The 11,635-nt window shown below is 67.9% G+C and overlaps 2 protein-coding genes across 4 annotated transcripts in view; one reads left to right on the top strand and one right to left on the bottom strand.

Moving 5' to 3' along the window:
• LOC137852052 (uncharacterized) overlaps positions 1-11,635 on the bottom strand; it is a 44,887-nt gene that overhangs the window by 23,535 nt on the left and 9,717 nt on the right. Inside the window, 7 exon segments of the mRNA XM_068673323.1 lie at positions 5,888-6,055; positions 8,048-8,766; positions 9,126-9,245; positions 9,373-9,483; positions 9,911-10,024; positions 10,180-10,306; positions 10,442-10,843. Of these exon segments, the coding sequence (XP_068529424.1) occupies positions 5,888-6,055; positions 8,048-8,766; positions 9,126-9,245; positions 9,373-9,483; positions 9,911-10,024; positions 10,180-10,306; positions 10,442-10,843 (1,761 nt within the window).
• Positions 1,430-6,821, top strand: LOC137851942 (uncharacterized). Of its 3 annotated transcripts, none has more exons than XM_068673075.1 (4): positions 1,430-1,625; positions 3,501-3,899; positions 4,894-5,097; positions 5,268-6,821. In XM_068673075.1, the coding sequence occupies exons 2-4, from the start codon at positions 3,512-3,514 to the stop codon at positions 6,305-6,307; spliced, it is 1,632 nt and encodes a 543-aa protein (XP_068529176.1). In that variant the 5' UTR covers positions 1,430-1,625; positions 3,501-3,511; the 3' UTR covers positions 6,308-6,821. The 3 variants fall into 3 exon arrangements, with proteins under 3 accessions (XP_068529176.1, XP_068529174.1, XP_068529175.1); XM_068673073.1 differs by having other exon boundaries at positions 3,265-3,899; XM_068673074.1 differs by lacking the exon at positions 1,430-1,625 and having other exon boundaries at positions 1,689-3,899.

Raw genomic sequence — 11,635 nt, 5'->3', positions numbered from 1 at the left:
GGGTCCCCTACACAGCCCCCCCATGTATGCCCGTCCCCAGCACGGGGACGCTGCCATCCCCTCCTGCACCAGGATCCAGGAATTGGGATGGGACGGGGCTGTCCCCACAGCTCTGGGGCACCCCAGGGAACCTCATGCCCCCCACCCCGCCAGCACCCTGGTGGGGGTCCCCACTGGGACCCAGGGGAAGGGTCAGCCCCAGCGTTAAGAGGTCAAACTGGTAAAGGGCACCTTGATCCCAGTACAAACTGGGTCCTGCTGGGTTATTTTCCCCAAAAGTGATGCTGGTGGGGACACGGATGGGAGCCGGGCACCACGGGGAGAGCTCAGTGTGGGGCAGAGTCTGCAGAGGGATATGGGGGGGGGGGGTCACGGGGTGTTTTGGGCAGGGGGAGCCCCTTGGGACACAAATGGGGCAGGACACACGAGGTGCCCGCTGGGGTTCCCGGGGCAGGGGGGCTCGAGGTGCCCATCGGGGTGCAGCGAGCAGGGTGGGCAATGGGGTTTGGGGGTGTGGGGGCAGCTGGCCCAGGCAGAATTCATTGGGGTGCACCGGGGGGGTCCCCTGGAGTACCACGGGTTATGGGGGTACCCCTGGGGGTGCAGTGGGCAGGATGCACCCGGGTGATTTTGGGGTGTATGGGGTGGGGGTATAAGGGGCACCCTCTGCATTGCATGGGGTGGGTGCAGGGTGCCCATTGGGGTGCTCAGTTGGTTCGCCCAGGGGTACCTGTGGGGGGGGCACAGGGTGAAGGGGGGGGGGCATGGGGCTGTGAGCAGCATTGGGGGTCTTGGGATGGGGTGCAATGGGCAGGAAGGACGGGGAGGTGCCCATTTGGGGGCTGGGGGGGGTGCCCGGGCCCCCCAGGGGTGCAGGGGCAGCGTGTGCTGGGGGGGCATCCATCGGGGTGCGCGGCACACGGGGGGGGGCAAGTGGCACAAGGGGGTGCACGGGGAGGGTCTTTGGGGTGCAAACAGCACGAGGGGGATGCAAACAGCACCGGGGGGGTGCAAACAGCACCGGGGGGGGGTGCAAACGCTGCCTGGGGGGGGGGGTCCCGGGATCCTTGGGGGGGGGTCACACATGGATGCCCAAGGACTGGGGCGCATTGGGCACCCCGGGGGGTGCGGGGCCAGCACCGGGGGGGTACAAATGTGTGTGTGTGGGGGTGGGGGGGATACCGGGAGACATCGGGGGGGTGTGTGGGGGGGTCCCCGGTACCGGGGGCAGCAAGGGGGGGGGCGGTTGGGGGCAGACGGGTACCGGGGACGCGCCGGGGCGCACGGTGCGGATGGCGCGGGGGGGGGGGGGGACCCCCTTGGACGTGAACCCCCTTGCTCACAGGTCCCCCCCCCCGTAACCCCCCCCAGGGTAAGGTCGGGGAGGCTTCATCCGACAGGGGGCGGCCGAGCCGCGGCTCCCCGGGCCCCCGCGCGGCGCCGCTCGGAGGCGGAGGAAATGAAGGCGAGTTCCGCCGAGGCGGGAGCCATTACCCGCCGCCACCGGACCTGAACCTTTCCCCAAACCGGCCCCCACGCCGCTTTCCCCCCCCCCCCCACCCCTTTCCCCCTTCCCCTTTCCCCGTTTCCCCCCCCCTCCCCATTGCAAGCCCGGCTCGGTACAGGTAGGCTCCTCCTTGCATGCCCCTGCGGGGAGAAACCCTTAAAGGGGGGTGGGGGGAAAAAGCTTAAGGTTGCACCCCCCCTCGTGCTGGTTGCAGCTTTTGGGGTGGGGGGGGGCCCGGGGGCAGGCACCGGCCCCAACCCCTTTGTCCCCGGTGCCCGTCGGAAGCGCGAACAAAAGGCGCCCGGTGGAGGGCAGGGCGCCGGCTGTGCCCGGTAGCCCCCCCCCCAAAAAACCCCTCCGGCCCCGGGTGCTGCAGCCCCCCCCGATGCAATGAACCAACCCCCCCCGGGTCGTCCTCACCACCCCCAGCCCCCTGGGGTGAGGCCTTTGAAGGGGGTGCGAGAGGCTGGAGGGGACCCCCGGGGGGCACCCAAGGGTGGGCGCCCAAGTCCGTAGCGGGGGTCCTGGAGATGTTTGTAGGGGATGATTGCTGGGTTGTTTTTTTTGGGGGGTTGATTTTTCTGCCCCCCCCCAACCCCGTCGGGGGCTGTCCTGAGGTTTTCAGCCCGGCCATGGGATGCTCGGAGGGGACCGCGCCGTGGGTTCGTGGTGTGCCCAAGGGCTTTGCCATGGGGACACGAGACCTGCCCCACAACTGGGGGCCTCACCACGGTGTTTGGGTTTTCTCCGTCCTCTTAGGGCATTCACCGTGGCCAAGGTTTTCGGGGTTGCCCTGTGGCCCGTGCTGCAAGCCTCAGATGTTGGCCATGGCCAAGGTGTTGCCCGTGGCCTTGAGGCGCTCGCCACGGCCGTTGTCGTCACCCCAGGGCTGTCACCGGGCGCTTTTCGGGGCCCTGAGGTGCTCACCATGGCCTTCGCTGGTGTCTTTGCCGTGGCCTTGAGGTGCTTGGCGTGGTGAAGGACTTTGCCGTAGCTCCAAGGCGCTCCCTTGATGGACCTGAGAGGTTCACCATGGCCAAGGCCTTCACCGCGGTGCTCACCGAGGCCCTGAGGCTCCCACCACAGACAAAATCTGTGCCGAGGCCTGCGGCACGGCCAAGGCCCTCACCGTGGCCTTGAGATGCTCACCACAGCCTTCACCACGGCCCCAACACCTGATTTTTGGCCAGGGTCTTCACTGTGACCCCGAAACCCTGTCCCGTGTCCCTGGTGCTTTTCGCCATCACCACGGCCCCCGTTGTGGCCCTGAGGTGCTGCCCGTGGCCAAGGCCCTCACCGTGGCCCAGAAGCAGTTTCCGTGGTGCTGAAGTCGTCGCCGTGGCTCCTGCCACAGCCCCAGGACGCTTGCCAAGGCCACGTCCCCTCGCCGTGCAGCCAGAGATGCTCGCCACGGCCTCGCCGTGCTCCCCATCGCCCTCAACGCGGTGCCGAGGCCTTGAGGCGCTCCCCATCGCCCCGAGGGGCTGCTGCCCCCCCTCAGCGTGGCCCTGAGGCACTCGCCGTGTCCCCGGGGTGCCGGCCCGTGCCACGGTCCCACCGCACACCCCATGACCACGACCCCCTCCGCGGCCCCCCCCGTGGTAGCTGGCTGGGGGCCCTGGGTTCCTGTGGTTGGATGGAGAGGGCTGGGGGTCCCCGCTGTCACCCCCCCCCCCCCCCCCCCTTTGCCGTAGGGACCCTGTGGGGTGACGCGCTGCCACCACCCACCGCTGCCCTTTCCTTTTCTCCCCTCCCAGGTGCTCTCGAGCCGGGGCGAGGGGATGAGGTGCCCCCCTGCCGCGTGGTGTGCCGAAGCGGCTCTTTAGATCCTCCCCGGCCCGAGCCTCCCCTGCCATGGATGCCTCGGGGGCTCTTGCTTCGGCTCCCTCCTCCGCGGCTCCCTCGGGCTCCCGCAGCCCCATGTTTCCCCCAGGAGCTGACAGAGAGGAGTGGGGACCGAGGTTCAATTGTGCCCCTTCCACCTCTGCCGCAGCCTCGCAGGCGATGCCAGCATCTGGCCGGAAGAGGAAGGCCAACTTCTCCAATGACGAGACCGAGACCCTGGTCTGGAATGTGGTCCGGCATTTCAGCGCCCTGTACGGGTCTGAAGCCCTGCGGGCTCACCCCGTGCGGCGGAAGCAGCTCTGGACCCAAATCCAAAGCCGCGTCAACTTCCTGGGCTACACCGAGCGCTCCATCGACGACCTCAAGCACAAGTGGCGCGACCTGCGGCTGGACGTCAAGAAAAAGATCACCTCCAAGAAGCACCTGCCCATGAACCGCGCCGGCGGGCCGCTGCACAAGCCGCGCCTCACCCCCCTGGAGAAGATGGTGGCTTCCACCTTCCTGCAGGCCAGCCACGACTCGGAGCCCGAAATCATCCTGGACCCAGGTCAGTCGTGGTGGTTCTCTGGGGACAGGAGATTTGGAGAGGTTGCAGCCCCCGCCGGAGCTCTTGGAGTGATGCCCGGCTTGGGAACCCCACCGGGCTGCGGTCCCCCCCCCCAGCTCCGGGCTCTGTGCCTGCTGGCGCGGCGTGGATCGTGGAAGATTTGTGGGTTTTGCTCTCTTTACGAGGTTTGTGTCGGGATGACAGCACGCAGCAGGGCTGTGGCCCTATAAAATCTGAAAGCTCCGTGCGCTGGGGTCAAAAACCCACCCTGGAAATAAGCTGGGAGCGACGGGAGCGCCTCAAACGTTTTGGGGTGGGTCTTGGTTTAAAATTCGGTGCGGCGCCTGGCCTTGCTGGGTGCCACCTCAAGGCGGCCGGTAGAAGACGGGATGGGATTTTATTGCCCCTAATATTGTCAGGGATGGTGTCCCTCGTGCTTAGCGGAGGTCAGAGGGAGCAGGAGCAGCTGCGGCGGCACCGAACCGCGCCGTCCTCCCGCTGCGAGGCTTTGGTGCTGTCCAGGAGGCAAAAAAAAACCCTGACCTTTAATTTCCTGAAAGGGGATGTTTTTGGCTTCTTTATACCCCAAAAGGACACCCCCAGGTAGTTCCTCTGCTTTCCGCCTTTCGGCTCGGCCCATCGGGTGCCAGCGGGGACGGGCGGGTGGCGTGGGTCTCGTTTCGCTTCTGGAGCAGGCTCAGGCTCTCTCTGAACCAAACGCGATTATTGCAGAGCAAAAAAAGCTCTGGGCTCAAGGCAGAAACCCTTGGGGGATATTCAGGGGGTGCCAAGTATCCCTGAATACCCCCCAGTCGTGCAGGTAGCCCTGAGGGAAGCACACCGGTGTCACCGTGTCCCCTGTGCCGTGTCACCCCCCTGCCCAGTACTCGGGGACCCTTCTCTGGGGGACCCCCGGCTGCCCGTAAAGCCGGGCCAGGCGAGCTGGCAGTGCTGTTGTCGCAGCAGCTGATGCTGGATTCTGTCTGTCCCGCAGATCTCTTCTTCCCCGGCGCCACCAAGCAATCCTTCATGCACCTGCAGCCCGGCGTCAGCCACCCCAGCATCTACATCGACACCAACGGGCAGCCCTCGGCCCTCCCCGACGTGGAGGGCTCCGCCGTGCCCCGCCTGGCGGTGCAGAGCCCGGACCCCTCGGGCATCTGCGAGTACAGCCGAGGGGAAGGGCAGAGCAGTTCGGGTAAGGCTGCTCCGGGGTTTTTTGGGGGGGGAGGCTCTCGGCACGGCGCTGGGGTCCCGTGGGTGCTGCTCGTTTGCCTCCCGGGCTGCACATCCCAAAGGGTTGCGGGTGCGTGCCTGTGGCAGCGAGCTGCGCTCACGGGAAGGTTTCTTTTCTCTTTTCTTTTCCAGCCGAATCAGGACCAGAGCTGCGGACCCCGGACATGACAGCCATTTCCCCGTCGCTGCGCAACGAGTCCCTGGTCTCCTACGCCTCCATGTCGGAGGAGGAGGAACGGGAAGGCCGGGAGGGGGAGAGGGGCCATGGTGGTGCCATGGGGCTGCAACCCGGGCCCGAGACCCCGATGCCCGCGGAGGAGGACATGAAGCTGTCCCGCCAGGCCATGCTGATCCGCCGCTGCAGCTCCCAGGGCTCCGTCACCTCCCTGCCCGAGGACCCCCTCAACCCCGTGGACGCTCACTCGGACTGGGGACACGAGGGGGTGTCCGACCTGCCCCCCCTGACCCGCTCGCTCGATTCCTCCTCGCACCCCGAGGAGCAGGCGGGGGGGCCGGGCCCGGAGATGGGCGCTTTGCCCAGGGTACTGATGGGCCCCACCTGGGAGAAAACAACCGAGGAGGAGCCCCCGGCTCGCTCCCCGCTGCACGGCGGCGCCCTGACGGAGGAATCGCTGCCCTCCTCCGCCTCCCCCCCGGGGGACGCCCCCGCCGCCCCCGGCCCTGCCCGCGGCGGTGGCGGCATGGGCTGCTCTCGCCTCCGGGAGGAGCGCCGGGAGAGCTGGAGGACTAACATCCACCACCTGCTGGACCTGGAGGAGCAGTGGGACCAGCTGTACCACCAGGAGCTGGCCATGTGGCAGGAGGAACGGGCCACGCAGCGCGAGGAGAGGGCCCGCGACCGCGAGCTCCAGTTCCGCCTGCTGGGCGTCCTCACGGACATCCGCGACGAGCTCCGTTACCTGCGCCAGGAGAGGGCCAGCGCCCGGCAGAGCCAGGCACCCCAACCCGAGCCCCATCCGGACCCCAGCCCTCTCCTCGAGCAGCCCAAAGCCGAGCCCAGCTTCCCCGAGCCGCAGGCTGGGAACGCCAACTGGGCAGAGCCCGCCGTGCCCAGCCGAAGCCCTTTCGGCAACCGGGGCCGGGGACGGCGCAGGGGGCGGCCGCGTGGCTCTGCCTCCAAACACAGACGGCTCTTCCTCACCAACAGCTAGGGCAGGAGGGGACGCTGTCCCACGAAGGACGTGGTATGGGGACGGCTCTCCCTCCCCGGGCGTGCGGTGTGGGTGCCTGGCCACGGCACGGACCGACGGGTGCGCTCGCGGTGCCGCACGCACGCGCGCGTGGTTTGTGCGCGTGTGCCACGGAGACGTGCGGCCGTGAGCGAGGTGTTAGCACCGATTGTGCCACCGTGCCCGGACCCCGTGAGCACGGGGAAGGTGCAAGGGGACACGCCGGCAAGCCCCCGGGTCAGGAGGCGGCGAGGCACACTCGTGTGCCGGGTGTGCGCGCACCCCCGGGAGGTGCCCGCGGCGGGAGGCGTGCATGCGCGGCGCTAGTCGAGTAGGATTTACTACCTTGGGGGGGGTGGGGAGTTAGGAACACTTAGTCGCGGACGCGCCAACATTTTATGCAAATCATTTAATGACCTAATTTGCATATAACCGTAAACCTCTGTTAAAAAAAAAAAAAGAAAAAAAGAAAAAAAATCCCCCAAAAAACAGAAAAGCCATCTCCGTGTGTGTGTGTGTGTGTGTGTGTGTGTGTGGACTCAGTGATGGGGTGGCCGTGACCCCCATCCCCACCCCAAACCTCGCTCGTGCCGATGGCACGGGTGCTGCTGTGTCATGCTGGTAATTCGCCCTGCCCGCGGTGCCTCCTGGCTCTAATCCCCCCCCCTGGTGCCAGCACGGTGCTGCCGTGGCCCGGGGGGGGGTCTGGATGTGCCCGTTTGCCGTGAGCCCACTGCGGGGTTGGGGTCCCCACCAGCTCCAGCCCTGCTGGGTGACCCGGGTTCAACTGAGCCCCCCCAGGTGGCCAGGTCCCTTTTGGGGAGGGGGACAAGAAGCAGCTGGAGGCGTGCGATGGGTGCTGGACACTGCAGGCCGGGAGCATTTTATTTGCAGCAACACGATTCAGAAATACATGGCAGGGGGGGTGATGCGGGGAGAGGTGGGCTCCGGTCTCCGTGCGAAGCCCAGGGCTCGATTCCCAGGGGAGGCTTCGCTGCGAACTGGTGCCCAGGAGCGCAGTGAGAACGCAAGAAAAACGATAAATGCTGGGATTTGGTGAGAATCGCTAGAAAACAGCTTTACAAGGCAGGGAGTCCCTGCTGGGCTGGGGCTGCTGCTGGCCCTGGGGGACCCAAATGGCCACGGGAGCAGCCTGGCCCTGCCTCTGGCTCCGGAGGTGATGCTGCCACCCTCCTGGGGGGGGCTCCGTGGGGGACAGGGACTTGGGGGGACACCCCGCGGGGCTGTGGCGAAGGCGCTGCAGCCCAGCACGACTTTATTCCGCGTTGCATCGTCCATACAAAAAAAACGACACCCCAAGCACTGTACAGAGCGGGACGGCGCGGGGAGTAAAAATAAGCAGCGGGGGCTCGGAGGAGGTGGGGGGGGGGGCAGAGCAGCAGGCGGGGACGGCGGCGGGGGGCAGCGTGGGGGGGGGGCATGGCAGGCAGCAGCTCCCGTCCATCATCCCCAGATTGTCTGGCGGGGGCGAGCGGCAGGGGGGTGACGAGCGTCCCTCCGTGGTGGGGCTGGGTGGGGGGGGGTGGGGGGCAGAGACCCCTCCCCACATGCGGGGCAGGTGGCACCGCTGCCTGCGCCCCCCCCCGGCCGGGCGCCTGGATTTGGTACAAAGCTCCGTGGCCGGCGCGTGCCCCCTGTCCCCCCCAAAAAAAAAAAGTCCTGGGGAAGGGGGCATCAGTCCGCAGCGGGGCCGTCCCCCTAATCCCCGGGGGGCAACCCGGGGGGGGGCAGCGGCGGGGGTCCGGCTTCGGCCCCGTGCACGCGCTGGTGGTCCTTGAGGGACTCCTTGTAGCGGAAACTGCGGCCGCAAGCCGGGCACTGGTAGGGCCGCTCGCCCGTGTGGATGCGCTGGTGCTTGAGCAGGTTCTGCTTGCGGATGAAGCTCTTGCCGCAGGCGGCGCAGACGAAGGGCCGCTCGCCCGTGTGCAGCCGCTGGTGGTTCTGCAGGTGCTCCTTGCGGCTGTAGCACTTGCCGCACTCGGCGCACTTGTAGGGCCGCTCGCCGCGGTGGATCATCTGGTGCCGCACCAGCCCCGAGTGGCAGTTGAAGCTCTTGCCGCACTCGGCGCAGGGGTAGGGGCGCTCGGCCGCGTGGCTCCGCTGGTGGATCCGCAGGCTCTTCTTGCCGCTGAAGCTCTTCCCGCACTCGGCGCAGCCGTGAGGACGTTCCTCCGACGGTGCCGCCGCTGACGGTGCCGGGACCCCCCCGGGATCAGCCCCCGGCCCCGGTTCCGCACCCAGGGTTTTGCCCAGTCTGTGCTGTGCGGGCAGGGCCCCCCCGGCCACCGCTGCTTGTCCCTCGGGGCTCCCGAAACCAGAGCCTGGGAAGAGCAGCTCCGTCGAGGCACCCGGCAGCACCTCCTCCGGGGGCTCGGCGCGGGGACACCGCTCCTCCGTCTTCACCAGCAGCCCCTCGCTGGCTAAAAGGGGGAAAAAGGCCACGGTCAGCAGCTGCCGGGGACCGGGGATGGCCCCAAACTGGGGGGCAGCACCCACAACCAGCCCGGAGCTGTGGGGATGATGTCCCTGGTGCCTCCCTGCCCCATCCTAACGCATTTTTTCAGCATGGCCAGGGCATAGGAAGGGCTGCATCGACCGAAATCAGTGGGAGCAGGGGCTCTGCCCCCGTGGCACAAAACTGGGGGCCATTCCTGAGCTGCACCAGCTGCACCAGCATGGACAGGATCTGCAGCGGCCGTGGGGAAGAGCAGGACCCGCACAGCTCCTGCTGGGCTGAGAACCCCCCCCCGCCCTCAATTCAGGCTCTGGCATCGCTCACCGGGGCCGGGACCGGTGAGGATTTCCCTCTCCGGCAGCTCCCAGGGCTCCCTGACGCACGGCTCTTCCTCCTGCTTGATCCACGACAAGAAATCGTGCGCCGTGATCAGGGCGTCCGCACCTGCGGGGAAGGGAGGGAGGGGACCTCAGGGCCGCATCCTGCACAGGGTGGGACAGGGAGGAAAACGCTCCAAAAAGCCGGCACTGAGCGCCCGGCTGGCGCATCCCACGGGCGCTGCCGGCCTCACCTGCACAGGGGTCCGCGGGCATCCCCCGGTCCTCCCCGAATTGCTGCTCCCCCACGAACGCCACCTCCTGCTTGATCCGGGACAGGATGTCGGAGGTGGAGATCAGCGGCTCTGCTCGCAAGGAGAGATTTGGCTGGCGCCGGGCTGCAGCCACCCCGCGCGGCCCCGCTCCTTGCCGGGGCGCTGGGAACGGCCATGGGGTGGGGGCACCCCTGCTCCGGCCACGCTGAGTGTCCCTGTCCCATAGCGGTGACAGGGCCCTGAACACCCCTGGGGGAGCTGTAGGATGGGTGGCCATGGGACATTCCTTGGGGACGGGTGGCCACGGGACATCCTATGGGGATGGGTGGCCATGGGATGGTCCCTGGGGACGGGTGGCTATGGGATGTCCCACGGAGATGGGTGACCCCAGGACATCCCCTGGGGATGGGTGACCATGGCACAGCCTATATGGACGGGTGACGGCCACACAGCCCTTGGGGACGGGACGCTGGGGACGTGCGCCCTAAATGCAGGAGGGAAGGAGCCGATGCCTCACCCGCGCAGGCGTCCGCCGGCAGCTCCCGGGGCTCCAGGTCCCTCTGCTCGGGGACGCAGGGCACCTCCCCGCGCTCCAGCCGGGGCTGGGGGTCGCTCCTGGCCAGGGCTGCGTCTGCTCAATGGGGGGGAAAACAGCGCGGGGGTCGCAGCTGAGATCTCCCCATCGTGGGGCCGGGGGAGAAGACGGCGCCGAACGCCCCCGGCCGCCGGGAAAAAAAAAAAAGGGCAAAAAGGGCAAAAAAAAAAAAAAAAAAAAGGGCTGTTTACCCAGGGAGATCAAAGACTCGTAGTTCTCCTTCACCAGGTTATTGTACAGCTCCTTCTGCCACTCCTCCAAATTCTTCCACTCCTCCGCCGAGAAGTAGACGGCAATGTCAACAAACGTCACCGGCACCTGCGGGGACAGGTCCGCGGGTCCTGGGGACACCCGTCCCTTCGACATCCCGGCCACGGGGACTCGTGCAGCCCCCACAGACGGTCCCCAAAGGGCTCCTCAGCCACCCCCTGCGCCCACCCCGGCCCTGCCCACCTTGGGCACCTCTCCGCGGGGGCCGGGGGGCAGGCGCAGCACCCAGAAGTTCCTGTTCTTCAGCAGGTTCTCCACGTTCTCCAAGCGCCGCTGCAGCAGCCCGTACTCCTGGATGAGGGTGCCCAGCACTGCCCACTTGCTCTCCAGCTGGTTGCCGAATTCCATGGCGGTTTTCTCGCAGTCCAGGAGTTTTTTCTCCGCCGTGCCGGAGCGACCCTCCAGGCTGAGCAGGCGGGTGGCCAGCAGGTCGATTTTCCTCTCCATCGCCTGCACCGTGGCCACCACGGTCCAGAGCGAGGCCTCGGCCGAGTGCAGCTGCGCCTCCCGCACGTGCGCCCGCTCGGGCAGCAGCGGGGGCTGCAGCGGCATCAGGTGGGGGGGCTCCACGTTCCACTCCTGCACCTGCACCGCGAGGCCAGGGCTGGGGAGGGGGCACGCCGGGTACCCCCTCCCCCAGGTACCCCGGACCCCGCGGGTACCCCCGTGCCGTGCCCAGGTCCCCAACTGTGCCATGGGGAGGGCGCAGGGCTCCTCCTGCCCCCTGACCTTATTTTTTGGGGGATTTTCTGGTCGTGCCTGGGTGGAGGAAGGAGTAGGGTGGGCAGGGAGCAGTGGGGCCACTGTGGGGCCACCAGGGTCAGCAGGGCACGGGGACATCCCGGGGCTGGAGCCCCTGGTGGAGCATCCTGGGGACATGGGGGCATCGTGGGGACAACGGGGGCATCGTGGGGATATGGGGACATCGTGGGGACATGGGGACATCGTGGGGACATGGGGACATCGTGGGGTCACGGGGGCATCCGAGAGGAACGTGGGCATCCCGGACAGGGCTGCAGGGGAGCATCCCGGGGGGGGAAGATGGGGACATCCAGGAGGGAGATGGGGACATCCCGGGGGCACCCCGGGGGGCACGGGGACATCCCGGGGGGGAGATGGGGACACCGAGGGGGGACACGGGGACACCCAGAGGGGACACGGGGCTATCCCGGGAGGGCCATGGGACCACTCGGGTCCATTTGGGGGGGGTCTGGGGGCTCTGCTCCATGTCCCCAGCGCCTTTTCCAGGGACCCCCGGAGCGGGGCCCCGTCGGGGAGCGCCCCAGCAAGGCGGGCGGGGCGGCTCCGCCTCCGGGCCGGGGCCGGGGCTCGGGACCGGGGCCGGGGCTCGTCGGGGGAGCCCCAAACCGAGCCGGA

The sequence above is a fragment of the Anas acuta genome, chromosome 2 (assembly GCF_963932015.1).
Source record: "Anas acuta chromosome 2, bAnaAcu1.1, whole genome shotgun sequence".
Classification (NCBI taxonomy): Eukaryota; Metazoa; Chordata; class Aves; order Anseriformes; family Anatidae; genus Anas; species Anas acuta.
Note: the sequence above shows the minus strand (reverse complement) of the source record. Positions and strands in the feature narration are given on the sequence as shown.

Coding starts and splice junctions, on each gene's coding strand:
- LOC137851942 (XM_068673073.1), top strand. CDS start 3,362: ATGGATGCCTCGGGGGCTCTTGCTTCGGCTCCCTCCTCCGCGGCTCCC. Junction 3,900..4,893: donor CGAAATCATCCTGGACCCAG/GTCAGTCGTGGT, acceptor TCTGTCCCGCAG/ATCTCTTCTTCCCCGGCGCC. Junction 5,098..5,267: donor GGAAGGGCAGAGCAGTTCGG/GTAAGGCTGCTC, acceptor TTTCTTTTCCAG/CCGAATCAGGACCAGAGCTG.